This window comes from Rhinatrema bivittatum, chromosome 4 (assembly GCF_901001135.1).
Source record: "Rhinatrema bivittatum chromosome 4, aRhiBiv1.1, whole genome shotgun sequence".
Taxonomy (NCBI): Eukaryota; Metazoa; Chordata; class Amphibia; order Gymnophiona; family Rhinatrematidae; genus Rhinatrema; species Rhinatrema bivittatum.
The window spans coordinates 161,652,594-161,673,197 of record NC_042618.1 but is presented as its reverse complement, the minus strand read 5'-3'; the positions used below and the strand labels follow the sequence as shown (position 1 = coordinate 161,673,197).

The following is a 20,604-nucleotide window of genomic DNA, read 5'->3' as shown; positions in this document are numbered from 1 at the left end:
CAGAGATAGAGCCCTTCGCTATGCTGAGGTAACAGGTATCCCAGGTCCCCACTCCTAAAGTTTTATGTAGGTCACTCTCCCATTTAACCACGTGAGAAGGAGACTGCGCTGGGTCTTTATTCAATACATTATATCATTTTTATATCGCTTTAGTAACAAAATGAGCCTTCTCGCAAAATGCTTTAAATAATGTTTTTCCTGTACTCAGTTCAAGCCTCACCTCCTTTCTAGATAAAAACTGACCTAGTTGTAAATAAAAATACAGGTCAGAGGATTCCAGCTGAAATGATTGCTCCACCTCTGAAAAAGGCTTTAAGTGAGCACCATCCCAGACTTGTTCCAGTCTCGAGCCTTTACCTTCCCATCTGTTAGCCAAGGCTTTGGAGCAACTAGGAATGAAATTAGAATTAAAAAATATAGGGGTCCTATAGAAGAACTTTTGGTTCCCTACCAGTTTCTCCTTCCATTTATCCCAAACTTTCAAAGTAAGTACAACAGTGGGTGGTAGAACTCTCGTTAGTCTGCGCCCAGAGGCAAGTCGCCATATTAACTAGGCCAGCTCATTTCCCTCCGTCAACGCTCATTCCAGGGAAACCCAACGTTTCCCATCTCCGCTAAGATGCCAATCAATCACCGCCCCAGTGAAGTACCTTGGTAAACATGGTACTCCCATTCCCCCCAACCTTAGGAAAGTACATGATCTGTCTACTCACCCTGGGGGTCTTCTCCTCCATATGAAATAAAATAACTGACGTTGCCAGAGATTGATCCTTTCTTCCGGAACTAGAATAGGCAAGGTTTGGAACAAATAACTCAGTCTGGGAAGGATATTCGTTTTGACTATCGCGATTCTCCCCATCCACAAATAAAGTGCTCTATTCCACTTTTGGAGGTCCCGTTGGATCTTATCCCAAATCCCCCTCGTAGTTTTTAGACATAAGGTTGTCTGACTTAGCCCTGATTTTCACCCCTAAGTATTTTACTTCTGAAGTTACTGTTTTGAAGGGAAGGTTTCGCTTAATAGCCACAACCTGATCTGGAAGAAGCGTGATATTCAAAAATTCAGATTTCTCTGCCTTTAATTGGTAGCCTAATACCTTACCAAAATTAATAACTCCTTCATTAGAAATGGCAGTGATTCATCAGGGCGGACCGTAAACAGGACATTGTCCGCAAACATAGAAAGTTTATAATCTGAGTTGCCCACTTGCAATCCCTGTATTTCTTTGCTGGAACATATTTTGATTGCAACCGGCTCCAAATACAGAGCAAATAACGGGGACAATGGACATCCCGGTCTGGTACCTCTACCTATAGGGAATGCTTCTGAGTAACCTCCATTTACTTTTATGCAGGCACTTGGATTAGAATATAATTTCCTGATCCAGGTTAAGAAGTTCCCTCCCAGACCATATCTCTCAAGCACAGCAAACGGATATTCTGAATGTACTAGGTCAAATGCTTTTTCAGCATCCACCGTAAAAAGGCCCAGAGGGGTCTCTGATTCTGTAGCCCACCAAATGAGATCTACCACTCTCTGAACATTGTCAGCTGACAATCTACTTGGAATAAAGCTGGTTTGACCAGGGTGAACCAAGTGACCCACTATTTTTCCCAGCCGTTTGGCTAAAATCTTCGCCAGGATCTTAAGATCTAAATTCAGGAGTGAAATCGGCCTATAGGACCTGCATAATGTGGCATCTCTCCTTGGCTTCACCAGGACGTGATTCCAGCCTTATTGTATCTGTAGCAATCTTTCCATTTTCTAATAAATCATTAAATGCAGAAGTTAGAGGTAACCCTTTTAAAATCCGCCCTACTATGCTTTGTCCTCCAATAAACTTTCATTCAGCCTCCAGAAGCCCCTTGTGTCCTGTTCTGTCCCGCCCTATATGGTTAGCCACACTGCTGCATGGTCCGACCATGTGATAGGTTCAATTTCTGCTTGCTTCGCTCTATTTACCAGGAATTTATCAACTAAAATGAAGTCAACGTGGGAATATATATTGAGCTTTCGAGAAGAAAGAATAATTCCTTTCAGAAGGGTGAAGCATGCGCCAGTCATCTACTAGCCCCCAGTCGGATAACAGCACCTTTAATCCCGCCTTATTCAACTTAGAAGTTTCTCCTCCTCTCCCACTGTGGTCCAGATAAGGGTACCTTGTCATATTAAAATCCCCTCTTATAATAACTTGACCTTCCACCCATTGCTGTAGTGTGGTTGAGAAACCTTCTAGAAATTGTCCCTGTCCCTTATTTGGACAATACACATTGCCCAAGGTATTCAGAGAGTTTCCCAGTCTAAATTTTACAATAATGTATCTACCGTTTGTATCTCTTATAATCGAGAGCAGCTCAGCTACTATGTTTTTTGGAAAAAGGATACCCACCCCACAATTCTTATTAAGTTTAGATGCAGAGGCAAAAAATTGAGTAGGAAAATGCTCTGAAATCATCAGTCGCTTGTGCCTCTTCCTTTATTGTGTTTCTTGTCATAACAAAATGTTCACCTTCGAGGAGATAGCATCTTTATACAATTTTTTCCTCTTTAGGTGGGTATTTAGCCCTTTAATATTCCAAGACAATATTTTTAATCTCCCCTTTCTTCAATAGACATTACCCCCCTCCCAGAACATCCCCATCTTACCAGTGAACCTTGATGGATAACTTCCTGTTCTCGAGTGGCCTGTAGTAGAACCCCCGTAACCTCCCCCACACACTTCGCAAAATAATTAATCATTCCCCAGCACTCATACCCTGCCCTTTCTCCCCCCCCCCCGCCCTTCTCTCCTTCAAAAGGAATGAGTACACTGATCACCCCCAGCCACTCATCCCCACCCCACCCCCTCTCCATGTTGCACATAATTAGAGAAGATATTCCACATTAGTAGAATCTCTACATAAGAGAACACTCCTCTATGGCCAACAATATTAGATGAAACGGATCTGCCATTGATCCAGCGAGAATTAGAAAAACCCCAGCATGGCTTAACTTGCTGTGTCTCTCGAGGAAGCTGAACCTCCAGAATTTCTTCTTAATCTTTTTCCTCCAGATTGGACTCTCTACCAGCGGAGGTTAGGTCCCTTTTTCTCAGGTCCAGATGGAGAAATACCACCAGCTCTGGTTACTGCGATCAGCCCCGCTGCCTCCATGGTCTTTACTCTGGAGGTGACTACGTTTATAGTGAATTGCAGGCCAAAGGGAAATAGCCACTTATATCTATAGTCACCATTCCTCAAATTCTGCACTATTTCTCAAAATTATTGACGCTTTCGAATATTAAGCATGGATAAGTCTTGAAAGACCTCTAGTTTATGACCATGCCAGATGATTTCTTTCCTCTTTCTCGCTTGGGATAACATCCGCTCTTTCACGCCATACTCGTGAAAGCATACCACAATGTCTCATGGCACATTCCCACAAGGGCGGGCTAGGGATCTATGTGCTTTTATCCAAGACCATTTCTGGTCTCTCTTCCAGCGGCTCATTTGAATAAAGTAATAGATCACAAATATGCAGCCTCAATCTGCATACGCAGCTTCTTCGTGTATATCTCTAAAGCGCAAATTTCCTCTTCTTGATCTATTTTCTAAGTCATCAATCCACTCTCTGTTATGCATTGTCCTCCTGCAGCTGTTTTACTTCACGCTGTAAGTGCTTTCTCGCTCCCGCATTCTCATCCACCTGTTGTTCCTCTGCCTCCATCCTTCCTCCCAGCTCCTCACAATCACGCTGGAGGTCAGAGACTATTGACTTTAGCTCTTGCTTGAGAGAGCTCATGCCTGCTCTTAACTCATTGAACCAAGCTTGGAAGTCATCCTGAGAAAGAGGCAGGGCTGCAATTTGCTGTGGTTGGATTTGGGTATTGCCACCCTCCAGGGTCTCAACCTCCCCACCGCCATTTTCTACCTCCTCCTCAGTGATCAAGGCCTCCTCTGTTCTTAGCACAGCATTGTCATATGAAAAATGCTTTAAATCAATCAATTTCTTCCACCGCCAACATCTTACTTGCTCGCTGACTCGTTTTATATTTGTTTCCTTTCGTCTGGCAGTCCAATTATTGCGCTATTCGGTGGATTACAAAAGTGGGGTTGGGAGCATGTTTTCTAAGCGGCCATTCGGAAGTGTGACATCACTTCCTCTCAGGAATCCTGTTTCTACAGGGGATTGCACTCGCAGCATCCCTGCTTTCTGTCCCCTGGTGGATGTCTTCCCCAGGAGATTGGCTCTCAGTTTCAGCTGTTCCTGTCATGCTGAGAGGTCTACCCTGGGGGGATAAACTCCCCTCTGCAATCAGCAGTGAGTTGTTGGTTGTTAAATACAGCTTAGCGGCTTTTTCTTTTCCTGGCAGCCCCGGGGTGTGCCTCATTGTGGATTCTGGTCAGAATGCCGGGGGAGAGAAAGGTTTAGGCATTCGTGGTATCTTAGTGTACACCTGCAGGGCTCAGTACACCACCCTGCCCTTTCGCCAAGTTCTGGCCAGTACTGCCTTTAGCTTTTCATACTTCACTGGGTTGACCAAAGTGTCTTCCTGCTCACCTGAGCTATCTTGTGAACTGTATGGATAAGCCTACCTTTGACAGGGTGAGTGTGGGTGAACTTCAGTCATATCTTAACTCCCTATTCAGGAGCTTTTGGGCTAACAGTCCCGTTCAGGGATTGCTTTGCATCCTCTCACACGCTTAACGTCTGTCCTGGGTGGTCAGATCTGTTTGGTACATTGGCAAGTAAGGTTGGCCACAGACTTAGCTGCTGTTTCTACTTCTTCTCCCAAGTGTTGCTTGGGTTTTTCTGCCCATTGTGCATATTGACCAATCATTGGGTGCACTTCTGCAAAGGAACTGTGTCCTTAGTGTCCCACAGTTTCTTTCTGGAGGGCTTTCTGACCCCAGTGGAATTTTTTCGAGTGTCTTGTGTCACCGAAGGAAACTTGGTGGTTTTGTCGAAGAGTTCTCCTCTTGGTTGATTCTGTAGGCCTCTTCCTGCATTCAGTAGGAACTAGATCTACTTTGCAGTCATGGTTCACTGATCCAAACCCTGGCTGTAATAGTCCCGAGAGGCAAAGTATGCTTCTCACTGAACTTGGCATCACGTCCCTGCCTTAGGCACCCCTGCTACACATCTGGTATTTGTGTCTCAGTCTTTTCTATGATTCTTTTGTAGAATCCAACTCTTCTCCCGCCTAGACCCGTTTTTGGGTCGGCTGCCTCACAGGCAAATGGGGGAAAGGTGATGCTTTCAGCACTGTGGGGTTCCCCACTTTGTCCTGCTGAGGCAGCCTTTAAGTGGGAATTCACCCATGTGTGAGGACTACTATCCTGCTTGTCCTTGGAGAAAGCAGGGTTGGTTACTTGTAACAGGTATTCTTCAAGGACAGCAGGATGTTTAGTCCTCACAAAACCCACCCACCTCCCCTGGGAGTTGGTTTCTCCATATATTAGCTATATCATGGACTGAGGGACTCAGCGTAGGGGGCAGGGTGATAACTACAGCTGCACATGTTCAATAGGGCAGGTTTGAAAGCTCTAGAATCTTTGAGCTCAAAGTTCTAGGCTGGGCTCCATCTGATGATGTCACCAGTAAGTGAGGACTAACATCCAGCTGTCCTTGGAGAACACCCGTTACAGGTAAGCAGCTCTATTTACCCTTCACTCTATTCATAGGGATGAGTTGTAGTGGCTTGAGGCTTTTTAGTCCTCCAGTTTCTCACACCCCTTCTCCCTCTGACACATTTTCACTCTCCTGCCCATATCATAATCTGTGTTTTATTTTTTATTTATTTTGAACTTTTATATACCGACGTTCATGTACACATCTTCAATTTTCTCTACCCACTCCATTGAGTTCCCTTCCCTTCATCTCCTCTCCTGCCTTTCCCCACTTTCATTTCTCCCCTTTCAGGTTCCCATCTTGTCCTCCCTATTACTTCTATCAAGATCTGCTCTACTTTTTCTGCACTCTAGGATCCTCTTCCTGCCTCCATGCCTCAGTTCTTCCCTTTCCTCTCATATTTATTTATTTAACACAATTTGTAGTCTGCATGGGTAACACAATTACATACATAATTAAAAGAATCAATACATTATTTAAACTGAATAGCCAAAGAATTACAAACCATGTTCACCAAAACAAAGACATACCATCAGGTTAACACAAGTGCAGCAATAGCCTGAAATGCATCATCCCTTAAGACATGTAAGTTATACAGACATGAAAACAAAATTGTCATTGTAGTAAAATGATCTTCCGACCATCTCACTACAAAGGGGGGGGGGGGGGACCTTAACCGTCACTCTTTCCTGAAAGCATTAACAAAAAATTAAAGCTTTCAGTTGTTTTCTGAAAGTGTGAATGCGTTTCTGCTCTCAAGTTATTCAGAAGGGATTCCCCAGAAGAGGAGCAGCTACTGTGAACATCCTGGATCAAGACTTGGCTAATCATACACATTTCAATGAAGGCACATCAAATACATTTTGCCTAGGCAACCTTCAATGTTCTGGAAGTTTATAAATTTTTAATACCTTATAAAGGGATGTTGCTAATTAAGGACATAAATACCAGGGTCATAAGTTTAAAACTTATCTGATACTGCACTGGGAGCCACTGCAGGGCGAACAAGATTGGAGAAGTATGAGCACCTGTCAAAATGCAGAACCTTCAGGGTAGACATAGGAGATCCTAAGCATAAAGAACTAGTAGTAAAAGCCCATATGTTTGTTTTTTTTATATATTTAAAAAGTGTATATTCTGCTCATTTTCCAGGATTCAGGGCAGACTGCAACATAAACATGCTTATTGAAAACATAAAAACAATACATAAGATAAAAATTACACAGTCCAAAATAAAATTAAACGAAAATTGGTGAAGAGAGTGGATTAGATAATACAGAGAGAGGGGGTGAAGCTGGAGAGTTATAGGGAAGGAGAGAGGTGGCGCTCAATTTGCAGACCAACGAGGCAGACATGGGACAACTTTCCTCTTTATTATAGTTAGATTACAATAGTAACAAGAGCTTGTAGCACCATGAAGGAAAGGCTTCAATAAGTCTTTACCTGAGGACGTAGAGACAAGGAGTTAATACATGATAATTCCCAAATTCCAAACCCCTTCAGGATTCTCTCCTATACATGCCTCTTCCTCAAGGACTTATTTCCCTCTCCTTCTGTATCCTCTTCCACTTTCTCTCTCCTCCCCTCACTGGCCTCGTCTTTCAGGCTTCTCTTCAAGTCTCCATAGCAGTCTGAGGCAGAGCATAGTAAATGGTGCTGAAGTTTGGGAATGGGAAGGAGAAAGGTGGAGAACAATGGACAGCAGCAACAATTAACATCTGCAGGGAAGCAGGTACAAAGTCTGCGGATACTTTTGTACTTGTGATCTCAGTCAGCCCGGGATTTTCTAAGGGAAGCTCTGGGGTGTTTCCCTTTGAAATTTAGCTGCTGTCACATTTGTATGTCGCTATGCTTGTGCTTGACCTGCAATCTTCCTATGGGGTTTGAAAGTTGCTCCATTAAGTAATTCACATGTGTATACAAATGGTCTCAGGTCCAAAAAGTGTGCTGCAGAATCTGTCTCTGAGCTGCCTTGTAAAACTGGGAGGTGTTATGCTAGGTTTCAGCAATGTTGACTGTTGAAGGATATGAGAATAGGAATTTTCCTGTCAATTTCTTTCTATAAGTCTTATAACTGTCAGGACAGTCCCTCCTAGAAAATACTTGATAAGCTGCTGCTGGTTTTTTAAGCTTTTTTCAGTGTTATTTGGTGCATAAAATAAATATTTCTCTTCATTTTTCAGTTAGTGAAGTTCTGGGAAAGCCAGAGAATAGAGAGGGTGGACAGGGATCTAGGCAAGAAGTGATGTCACTTCCTGTTTCACTGCATTGAGCTATTACATACACTCCCTGAGTTGCCTGTACTCCATTGGTCCTGATGCCTATGGGTGTCAGGAGAAAGGAAATTGATGAAAAGAAAATTCCCATTATATCTCTGTTCCCACAACATTGATTTCATTGTTTATTAAAAATCATCAAGGTTTAAGTGGGCCTACATTGTTTATCCGACAGGTTTCTCTGTTCCCTCCTCTAGAAACTGGGGCCTCGTAACCAAGTTCATTTAGTTGTAGCTCTGCCAATTAACAGCTTATCTGCACTGTAGAATGTTTTGTTTTGTATGCGCTAGATTGAGAGAACTTGGATTTCAGCAAAGCGTTTGACACTGTCCCACATAGCAAGCTCATAAATAAACTTAGCAGCCATGGTGTGGGTCCCAAGCTGATGGAATGGGTTAGAAACTGGTTGAGTGATAGTGAGTTGGGGAAGGTCGGTAAATTGAATTCACTTTGGGGAAAGAATAGTGATTACTGCCTCAAGGATTTGTCCTGGGACCAGTTCTGTTCAGTTTCTTTTGTAAGTAATATTGCAGAGGGATTAGAAGGAAAAAATTTCCCTTTTGTAGACAATATAAGACCTACAACAGGTTGGCAACCCCTGGAAGAGAAGACAGAATGAGAAGTGCTCTAAGAATGCTTGAAGCGTAGTTGAGTACTTAACAGTTAAGATTCCTTGCAAAAAAGTACAATCATAATTTTGGGGAAAAGAAACCTGAGGGAGCAGTACATGACGGGGTGAGACACTGATATGGATTATCCTGGAGAGAGACCTTTTTAGGGTGACACAGACTTTCTGATAATTTATGTGGCCAGAACCAGGGGCATAGGGAGAGGCATAACCAGCAGAAAATAAGAGGCGATGATGCCTCTGGTGATACCTCACCTAGAATATTAGGTCAAATTCTGAAAGATGTACTTCCATAAGTATAGCTGGACCTGGAGACTGTCAGAGAGAGGCTACTACAGTAGTACAGGGTCTGCACCAAAAGACAGATGAAATGAGACTTAAGTGGTAATTTTGTAACGGTCTGTAAGAGAATTGGTAAAAACATGCACAAGATACACCAATTTTCAAAGCAGATTTATAAGTATTGTAAAGCTTACTCTATGCTTATGGCCAGGGACACAAGAACACTTAGACTCAGAAAAAGTATAATGTATTTTTATTAGTCAATATAAGTGTTCTCGGGAGATGCTGGGTACTGGGTGCCCTTAGTCTTACAAACTGACCAGCATCTTCCTGGATACAGGAAGTGACCCTTGTTTTATAGATAACATTCAAATACAGGAAAAGGGTAGAAGGTTCTAGAGACTTGCATGACTGCCCAAAGGATCATTTACATAAGTTGTGATGTCAACTGCATGATTAAATCATCACTAACTATCCCTGATTGGCTTCCTAGGATGTGTAGCCCATTTCCCATGGCTCTCTTTGTTCTGTTAAACTCTTACTGGACAAGACAATCAACACATCTGTAACTGTGTGGATTACAAACTCCTGAGAATAGTGCCTGAAGCTCCCCTGTGGTTTCTTCTTTGTGACTCTATGAATAGACATCACCTGTCTGGTGCCAGCTTGCCTCCACAGATATCCAGGGACATTCTGTAAGTCACTCAGAGTCCATTCAGCCCAGGCAGGCCAAAGACACGCAGAGGGTTCTGGGGATGTTTTCTGTTCAGGCATACTTCTCAGTATAAATTTGCTTTGAAAATTATCCCACTAAACACTACCAGCATACAGATATACGCGTTGATTTGCAAGCAGAATATTTTCAAGGAAATTTACATGTATGCTTTTGAAAATTCAAAAGTATTTGCGCAAGACCATGCCCCTCTCCATATCCGCCCTGAGAATGCCTTCGCTCAGTCTGAGTAAACAAATGTGCATACAGGTTATATGGGAGTAAGGTTATCTACGTATTGTGCGAACGGTTTATAACAAGCCATTTTCCCAATAAAGCGCTGTTTTACATGTAGAAGTGCCTTTCAAATTACCCTAAGTCCTAAATATTTATACCCTAGAGGAGTTGAGAGAGAAAGGGGTGGGTGATATGATACCTCAAATAAATATATTTGACAGAGAAAGCAAACCTTTTTTTTTTTTTTTTCCCCCCCAGAGGAAAAACTTGTTTTAGAACGAGATCACAGTATGAAGCTCTGGGAGGGCAGAAACAGAAGCAACATCATAGCCACCTTGGAAAGGTGTTGGATGTAATGAATGGATTCCCAGTAGAGGTGGTGGAGACAAACAGTACCGGGATTCAAGAAAGCCTAGTACAAGAGCCAAGGTTTTCTAGTGGCAAGAAAGTGAAGGGGGGGGGGCTGGGGATTGGCTGAGGTCAGCGGCTTTCCTCCAGGAATGAGGTGTCATATTTTATGGTGATAGGGAACAGGGTTGGGAGGTTACAGTATTGCAGACAACTCACCCCTCCCTTCCTCTGGAGTAGAAGCAGGGGAGTAAGTGCTAAGGCCAAACAAAGGGTGGAAGCACAACCACGTGATATTGCCGGCTGTGAGGTAACCCAGTTAGTACTAGCAGGCTGCAGCTACCCAGTAATCAACCAGATTGTTGGTGAGTTCAGCCTAGAAAAAGGCCATGGGCACTGAGGAACCTGGCTGTTTGGACAACAGCCTTGCTCGGTGGTGATCTTGGATTATTACTGGGCTTGGAGGTGGGATGTAAGAGAGGACTGGATGTTGTGAACTGAATGTGGGATCTTGATGGTCATCTACCTGGGATGGCAGAATACCAGTGAGGAAGAAACAAGCTTACTTGGATAAGGAGGATTTTTTTTCCCCCCAAGCAGTCGTGCTTCAACAGCTGGCAGCTGGGATATAACCTTGAAGTGCAGAAAGGATTGACTGGGCAGACTGGATGGACCAATTGATCATTTTCGGTCAGCATCTACTGTGTTATGTAATTGTGTATTCCATCATATGAATTTTTGCTTACATAAATTTTTTTCAAAAAAACTAAATGAATTTAAAATATCTGGGAATTCTGTGCTACTTTCATTGAAATAGCTTTTTTCTGTCTTTACAGCGGAATTTGCTACATATCTGAATTTCTGTCGTTCTTTACGTTTTGATGACAAACCAGACTATTCTTACCTAAGACAGCTATTCCGAAACCTATTCCACAGACAGGGCTTCTCCTATGACTATGTGTTTGACTGGAATATGCTTAAATTTGTAAGTAGCTCTAGTAGATTGTATTACTGGCTTAAAAATTTAAGTGGCACCCTTGTTGCCTGAGGATGAAAATATATTTCTTGATCTGTTACTGAAAATTACAAAGGAAATAGAAGGTTAGAGTGTTTTTCCCTTTCGAGGGAAGATGATAAATGCTGGGGACAACAGCTACTCTATTTATTTTACTCTGACCTCAGTGTGCCAACAGCATAGTGGTTATAAAATCAAAATGTACTTTCTAGTACTCGTCCATCGAATTTCCATCTTCATTCAAGCAGCCATTACATCACAAGTAGCATAATCTTCTCTTGGGGCATTGCAAGGATGCCCATGAGAGCCACACCCGGGCTACATGTGACGACCTATGCTGTGCTGCAACCTCTTACTAGTTCTCAAATGTAGCTGGCCATTTTGTGACACCTTATAACTACCTTTTTTTTTTTTTTTTTGTGACACCCCCACTCCCAAGGGGGTCAATCATTCTCCCCTCTTCTTCCTCTTCTGTTCAGAACTACTGGTTTAAAACGATATTGTCAGAGTTAAGAAAACAAGAATGTCTAAATCTTCAAAAATAATCAAAGTATCATGTTGTTATACTGGTACAATATTATTTGTTGCCTCCTATTTAGTTATGCATTTATTTTTGGCTTTAAACTTGCCCTTTTCTTGTTCCCACTCTGTCTCTTTCAAGGCAAAGGGGGAGTGAGAATGCTAATGGAAGCAACAGAGACTTGCTCAGCAGCTCAAGGACCGGCTGAGCAGTGCAGGCTTAATCCTGTTGCTTCTCTTGGGTGATTGCACCACAGTTAAAAACAAATGCCCTAGCTAGCAATCCTGTTTTGTATTCATTTTTAAGCACAGCAATTTCCCCAGTGATTAATTTTAATACTTTTTTTTTTTTTTAATGAATTTTCAAGGGTGCAAACAGAGCAGTTGAAGATGCTGACCGTGAGCGAAGGGAGCGAGAGGAAAGACTGAGACAGGCGAGAAATCCTGCTGCTCGTGGCTTACCCTCCACTGCGTCTGGCAGGCTGAGAGGAACGCAAGAGGTGGTTCCGCCCACGCCTCTTACGCCAACCTCTCATACCGGTAATTAATCTGGATCTTGTCTCTGGAATCCGCACCTCCAGGTTTTAGGTGATAAGAACATAAGAAGTGCCTTGCTGGATCAGAAAGCCCAAAAGTGGCCAGTCCAGGTGACTTGGAACTACCTGGCAGGTCCTAATAGGAAAGTTCATGCCATGTTGTTCATTCCCAGAAGTAAAAGTTGGCAAATATGTTCATGGACTTGGCCTCCAGAAACTTGTCTAAACCCTTTTTATTTAACTTTATATTTATTGATTTTATAACACTAACAAAGTCAAAATACTTTGTTACAGAAATATAATAAGAAACTATACACAAATCAAATTGAAAAAGCAATATACCAGAAACGTACAGTAATAGTTTCTCAGACCTTTTTTAAACTCGGCTATACTACTAGCCTTGACCCAGATCTCTGGCAGAAAGTCCTATCGATGAATTGTGTGTTAACTGAAAAGTTAAATTTGTTTTAAATCTGTCGCCGTTTAGGATCATGGCGTGTTCCCCAGTGCTAGTTCTGTTTGAAAGAGTAAATAACCATTCCTGATTAATCTGTTTCATACCACATGTAATTTCATAAACCACTCTCATTTTCCCCTCTCAGACATCTCTTCTCCAAGCTGAAGAGCCCTAACCTGTTCAGCCTCCATTCATAGGGGAGCCATTCATCCCCTTTATCATTTTTGTTGCCGTTCTGTAAAGTACTACTGAGCAGGTCAAAATTAAAAGAATTGAATTGGACTGAAATTATACCCAGGGACCTCTATGTATGATAGTGTGGGAAGGAAGATTACAGAGATGGAGGGGAGTTAAAAATGGGTGGTGTGATGTCATGATCAACTAAAGATTAGCAAATCACCATGATTGGCTGGTATTCACCCCAGAGTTCTAAAGGAATTTAAATATGAAATTGCCAATCTGCTACTAGTAATCTGTAATCTTATCTTTAAAATTTGCTACTGGGCGTAAGGACTAGCGTGTGGCCGATGTATTACCAGTTTTTAAAAATGGCTGCAAGGGTGAAACTAAGTGGCTGCTAGCTAGAGAGGAGAATCAGAAAATCTAGCTTTTAGGAAACTGGTGAAAGCAATGCTTTTTAGGAAAGCTTACGAGTAATTGTGTAAATATATTTTAGTACAATGTTTTATTTTGTGTGTGTTGCATGGTATGCCACATTGATCTTTTTGAATTTCTGGGTTATGAGAATATAGAAATAAATAAAATGTTGATCATTGTAGTGTATCTTGATTTTCAGAAGGCATTTGACAAAGTCCTTCATGAGAGAGACTTTAGCAGATTAAAAAGTCATGGGATAGGAGGCAATGTCTTATGGATTGGGAACTGGTTAAAAGATGCAATAGAGAGTTGGGCTAAATGGTCAGTTTTCCTAATGGAGAATAGTGGAGTGCTCAGGGATCTGTACTGAGATTGGCGCTGTTTAAAATTTATATCAGGGATTCATAATCTGGGATCCATGAATTAGGCACAAAAATGTGTGTATGTGTTTAAGTGCCTTTTTCTGGGTAGTGGGTCTATAGCTATCCTCAGATTCTCACAGCGTTCCATAATCCAGTAAAGTTTAATAACCACTGATTTACATAAATGATCTGGAAAAGGGATCAGTGAGTGAGTTAATCCAACACATAAGTCTGTAAAAGTTATTAAAACATAAGTAGATACTTAGACCCTGCAGAAGGACCTTGCCAGACTGGGGAACTGAGCATCTGAATGGCAGTGCAATATGATGCACATAGGGAAATATAATCCTGGCTGTAGGTACACAAGACTGGATTCTGTGTTCGGGATCACAATCCAGGAAAAGGATCTTGGAGTCATTGCGGACAATACATTCAAATCCTTAGCTCAGTGTGCCGCAGCAGTAAAAAAATAAATAGAATGTTAGGAGTGATGTGAAAAGTAATGAAGAATATCATAATACTTCTCTTATCGATACATGGTTCGACCGCATCGTATCGTGTGGCATTTTGGTCACCCCATCTGAAAAATGATAGCTATGCTAGAAAAGGTGCAGAGGGAGACAATAAAAGCGATAAAGGGAATGGGACAGCTCCCTTATGAAGTCAGGCTTAGCAAGTTAAGGCTTTTCAGCTTGGAGAAGAAATATCTGAGAGGGGATATGATAGAGGTCTATAAAATTCATGAGTGGGGATGGAACAAATAAATAGGGAATGTTATTCACCCTTTTCACATAGTACTAAGACTTAAGGGATGCTTCATGAAACAGCAGGTTTAAAAGAAATTGGAGAAAGTATTTTTTTTTTCACTCAACACATAATTAAGCTGTGAGATTTGTTGCCAAAGAATGTGGTCAAGGCATCTAGCATAACTGTTTAAAAGGGGTTTGGCCAAATTCTTAGAGAAAAAGTCCATAAGGAATTATTAGCTAGGAAGGTTTGGGAAAGCAAGTGCTTATTCCTCGGAGCAAACAACAAAGAATGTGCTCTCTTCTTTGTGATCTGCCAGGTACCTCCTAGTGACCTGCATTGGCCACTGCCTGAGACAGGATGCTGAGCTTAGTGGACCTTTGGTCTGACTCAGTATGGCATTTCTTATGTTCTTAAGCACATGGTCTCATAAAACATTTAGTACCCAAACATACTTCGTTTTAGAAAAATTAAGATTGTTTTTAACAGCTTCTAGGCTTTGCAGTAGCAAAAACAAAAGTTTCAAATTTCAGGGAAGATTTTAAAATTTAGTTTTTGCCACTACAAATCCTAAAAGTTGTTGGAAAAAAAACTTAATTTCTCTAAAACTTGAATACATCCAAGTAGTTTCTCACCCTCTGCAACAGGGGTGGGCAAACTTAGTTTATATATTCACGATAAGTGTTTTAATCACTTAAAATAAAAAAGTTGCGTTGTGATTATAATCAGATATATAAAACTATAATTGTATGCCATCATTGTTCACATCATTTGCACACAGATTTTAACTCTTGGGTACGCTCTGTTTGGGGCAAAGAATGGGTATTTTTACTAATTAGATAATAAGCCAAAATTTCACAGCACTAGCAAATTCAGTACCTGATTCATTAAGGGTTTTTCCCATATTCACAAAATGGGAGAAAAGCTTTAATAAATCTGGCCCTCAGTTAACAAATTTTCATTCATTTTCTAGCTTTTTTTAAATATATCATTTTTGTAATCTTTCTCTGAGAACAAGCAGGATGAATCTGCCATGCAAGCAGATGCCATCTGATGATGCCGGCATGGAATGGTCTTACATGGAATCCTGGAAAGTCCTTTTTTATTAGTAGTGGCAGTTGACACTTGCAAAAGATGTCCTCCTAAAATGGCAATTGCAGATCAGCACCATTGCTGCTTCTGCTTCCTTGGACCAGACCATGACATCACAGACTGCGGCCCCTGTGGCTGAATGTTCCCGGGGGCGTTCATTTGTAGGGACCTCAAGCTCCAATAGCTTAAATGTTCCTTAGGAATCAAATTTAAGAAGTACCAAAGATCACCTTAGAACATAAGATTTTCTGTACTGGGTTAGTCCAAAGGTCCATCAAGCCCAGTATCCTTTTTCCAGCAGTAGCCAAACCAGATCACAAGTACCTAGCGGGCTCCCAAAACGTCGATAGATTCCATGCTACTTTTCCCAAGGATAAGCAGTTGTTTCCCCCAAGTCCACCTTAATAATGGTTTATGGACTTTTCTTCCAGGAATTTGTCTAGAATGTTGTTAAAACCCAGCTATACTAATAACTTTCACTTTTGAAATGTTGAGGTTAAGAGCTAGATCTCCAGTGCAGTCTTTGGCACAAAAATGATGAGACTCCAAGTTAACACCAGTTAACCGGAGTGAAGGCCTCTAGCTAAACTTCAGTATATAAAAGCGTATAAATAAATAAACTAGAGGTGCAGAAGACTTAGTGCCGAAACGTTTAACAGCTCCATTTAAGATCTGCCACACAGCTTGCGCAACATGCACAGTGCCAAAAGTTCATGGTAGAGATGGATCGGTGCTAAGATGAAATGTGGTGCCGAAGCCTCTCAGCACCGATTCATCAGGATGGGCATCATCATCTTCGCATACATTCCCCTGGCGCCATATCATTGGAACAGAAAATCCACAAAGGAAAAGAACCTATCTGATTCTTTTTTGCCACCTATCTCAGAGCCGTACGCTTTGCCTTCCACCTTTGTGCAGGAACCAAAAAGATCATGTCCATCCTTTCATGACTGCTACGCATTTGTCCAGAAATTGTGGACACATTTTGTGGAAGCAGATGCTAGTGAACTACCTACCCAGAAAAGAACTATAAAGAAAATGATTTTTGAAAAATTTAAAAAAGAGCTAGAAGCCAAGGTTGCTTCGCTGCCATTATGCCAAGACAAGTTTATACAGAACCTCAGCCAATTACAACATAATCTGACGAAGCTGCACCTTCTAATAATTCATACGCTGATTTTCATTCGGATCAGTCATATAGATCTGACGACTGATGTAGTCCTTCATGGGGGTGGGTCACCTGACTTGTCCTCAGATCCCTCTCTAGAGCATAATAAGGCAGTCACACCACCTGAAATTACCACATATACTTCATTATCTAAAAAAATGATCAGCTTAGAAATAGTCTCCATGAAGAGGAAGAGTGTATCTTACAATGCCTGCAAATACCTAAACAATATAAAACTCTTCCCATGCATCAAATATTGCTTCAGGTCCAGATAAAAATATAGAAAACACCTTATTCCATAATTCCAGGATCAAAAATTATAGACACACAATATCAAATACAAAAGTGTCCAGGATACAAGATACAACTTCCTCTTGAATCACTTACATTGGAGTCAGCCATGAAAAAGGCCAAGAAAACAAAAGATGAACACTCTGCCCGGCAGCGACTCGTGTACTGGACATGATAGAAATCATTTATCAAGAAGCCAGTTTATGGTCCAGAAAAGAGGCCCACCAGACTCCAATCATACACTATCTGTACAGCAGTCTACACCAATTGAAGAATATTGCATATTCTTCCAGGATAACAGTTAAACGATTCACGGAGTTCATGAAGAATGTTGAAGATTCTAACTCAATCTACCTGACTCCTTTGACACTTCAAGGGTTGCAGCATTGTTGCCAGAAGACTTGCCTGGTTCAAGGCATCCGGTCTCCGAGAGGAGATCCATGAAAACTTACTGCGATGGGGACCCGCACGCGATAACGACCACATAGCGATGATAAAAATTAAATGAAGGGAAAGGGGAGGGGTTTGGGCGAGAAATATAAGATTTTGGGCCCGGTTGCGACCTGGAGGACGCAGCCTTTGCAAGGGCGTGTTAACTGGGCCGCGGGCAGTTTCCCGCCCCGATCAGGAGTAGCTTTTGTATATCCCATTGGTCCTGAGTCCATCTGGCTACACGCTAAGAAATGGAGAAATTACTTACCTGATAATTTTGTTTTCCTTAGTGGGAGAGAGTGAACAAGGGTGAATGGAGGGGTTTGTGGGGGAGGAAAAAGGTAACCATGGTGAGTGAGGGGCTCATGAGGGGTGAAGAGAGAGAACCACGATGAGTGAGGGGTTCATTTGGAGGGAGAGAACCAGGGTGAATGAGGGGTTTGTGGAGGGGAGAGAACTAGGATGGGGGATGGTGGGGAAGGGAAATGAAAAAGGAAGTTTGAGGGGTTCACAGGGGAAGGGGAAAGAATGAGAGGAGAAATTAAATGAGGCAATGTGTGGGGATGGGAGAGTGCCAGGAGAAAGTAAACGAGGCACAGTGATTGAAGAGTGACAGAATGAGGGATCAAAGTGGGGGGAGAGTGAGTGAGAGAAGAAAGTGACAGAGGGATTGTGGGATGGAAGAGTGCTATTGTAAAATAAGGGAGGAAATGGGATAGATACTGGAGTGGGTGTGGAGCATGAATGAGGTACAAGTGGAGTAAGGAGACTGGAGGGGGGTATAGGATGTGAATGAGAGGATTGGAGGGGGTATTGGGGTGTGAGGAAATCAAGGAGTTTTGGAAGGGGGGATGGTGATGTAATTGGGGCTGGGGGAGGCACTTGCTTCCTTCTCCCACCCTTCTCCCAAGTCCTTATATGTTCCTCCTCCTCTTCATCTCCGTCTTTTATCCAGTCCCAAATACTCTCCACCTCCCAATTCCTGATCCCTCTTCTCTCCTCTCACTCCCTTTCCTTATCCTCCCTGAATTCCCCATCCTTTCCTCCTCCTCTGCACTCCTTCTCCATCCCTTATCTCTCTGCCCCTCCTGCCTAAGATTCCTTCTTCATTTCCCTCCTCTGAGGCCTCTCCTCTTTCCATTCCCAGATCTCTTTTCTTCTAATGAAGAGCCAAAAGAATTAATTGGACACCAAAATGCCAGAAATTACTTTATTTTTATAAAGTGAAAAAAAAAAAAGACATTTAAATAGTAAATATATGCAAAATTATGCAGATTTGCCATATAATTGCTGCAGAATCTTGAAAAATCTGCAGGAAACCAGTGGCTCTGGCTGTATCTGTAGAACATTTGAAAATAGATCCCTTTAGCTTGGTTAACACAGTTCAAACAGCATCCAGTGTGATGAATAGTGGTCTGACTAAAGTTGACCACAACTTTATCCACAGTGGGGGATGCCATCAGGACAAACAAAATTTTACTCACCCCTCCAGGGCCATCCCCTTCCATTTTCTCCAATTTGCTGCACAGGGGTGGATGTTAATGCTGCAAGCTGTGACTGCGCCCCAGCAGCACTTAAGATCTCCCCTGCTGAATTGGACTACTTTGCACAGTTGCACACATCAGCCCCATGGCCACAGAGACATCTTTCATGTTCAGGCTAAAATAAACCTCCATTTTCAGATGGTTGGAGGGATGGATCTTCTATAGGCCTGTTGTTGAGGGTTGAGCCCTCCTCTTGCAGAAACAAATACTAAACGCTTGACAGTCTTGGAAAGAAGAAGCAGCTTTTTGTTAGTGAGACTCTCAGGGATTCTGTGTACAGCACCACACAGAGATACAGCACAGACACAGCTCAGCTTGCAGCCAATATGCTGTTTCATTTGTTCCACTCCACCCATAGGCCAATCGCAGCAAGTAGGTTAGATTATAGTGGCACTCTGGTTACATATGGGGCAGCCTATCAGCATAAACATGCAAGCCTCGAGGATGGTTCATGGTCAATAATCCTTGTTGTTTTCCTCCATGTAGTACAAAGTTTCAGTCTGAATGCCACTGCTCTATGGTCAAAGATTTTTTTTCCCAACAATTCTCCTTACAATGGAGACTCCTGGTGTTAAAACTTTAGGATGACGGACAGCAAGGAAGAGATTGAGGGTTTCTCCAAACCTGTGAGATCCTGATAGGCTTTGCCTTCTGCAGGCAGGGTCTACTGCGGGCTTCTGCAACTGTCCGGTCAATCCTTCCTGCTGGTGGCCATCTCGTTTCCTGTCTGGAAACACATAAGTTCTAGGCTGTCTCTCTAATTGGATTACTTCTTCCAGAGTTCTTCTCACTGCATTGACTCTAGCATATTCATTGCTGCTTCATATCTGCTGAGTCAATCATCTAGTCTTCCTGTTTCCAGTGTTCATTTTTACTTCCATCAGTGTTCCTTCTTTGTTTTGCTTCCAGGCCTCCTACCTAAGTCCTGCTGGCCTCCAGCTTGCCAGGGCTGAAACCCAAGGGGAAGGGGGCCATTGCAAGCAGACAACACCCTGGCACTGTTCGAGTGAAATCCGTCAGATTTGCCTTGCCAGTGTACTAGCCACTTGTGGTCTCAAGGTCAGACCTCTAGCTGACTACACCACGAAACCTGGCACTGGCGATGCCTCACCACCTCCTTGCGTATGGGCGACATATTACAGGTAGAACAAGGAAACTAAGGGGAAACAGCAAAGTTAATGCATTTAATCACACAGATGCCTTTATTTCTTTAATTTGAAGGGTTTATATACTGCACTCTATTAAAGATTGCCTGAGGTGATCTACATATTAGAACATAAACAGAGCAAACAAAATTAATAATTAAAACATTAGAGTAATGGAAGTCTGCATACAATTCAGGGACCCCGTAGTGATTCTTGATTCTCCTAGCTTTAAGAACATTTTTATCCCTGCAGTTTCAAATGGAAGATATTCTCAACTTGGTGTAAGACCAGCAACCTTCTCCTGTGGCCTGAGGTATTTCCATCAGTATCTGTTCTGCCTCTCGTCCTCAGGCTTTGGCACCTCTTCTTATTTATTTATTTATTTATTTATTTATTTAGATAATTTGTATTCTGCTGATCCACAAATCTCTGTGGATTACAACATAACACACACAATAAAGTACAAAGCCTACTAATCTATACAACAAAACAATCAAGCTAATATAAAACATAAAAACAAAAAAGATACAGCAAGGGAAAGACATTATGCAACAGTTAAAGTTCATCTCAGTGTCATTGTGGTGTATCACCAATGGGTGGGAGGG

The 20,604-nt window shown here is 42.2% G+C and overlaps 1 protein-coding gene across 4 annotated transcripts in view; it reads left to right on the top strand.

Moving 5' to 3' along the window:
• Nucleotides 1-20,604, top strand: part of CSNK1D (casein kinase 1 delta) — a 101,295-nt gene that overhangs the window by 57,974 nt on the left and 22,717 nt on the right. For all 4 annotated transcript variants that reach the window (XM_029599039.1, XM_029599040.1, XM_029599038.1 and 1 more), the window contains exons 6-7: nt 10,931-11,079; nt 11,997-12,168. In XM_029599039.1, the coding sequence (XP_029454899.1) occupies nt 10,931-11,079; nt 11,997-12,168 (321 nt within the window). The remainder of the gene's footprint in view (nt 1-10,930; nt 11,080-11,996; nt 12,169-20,604) is intronic.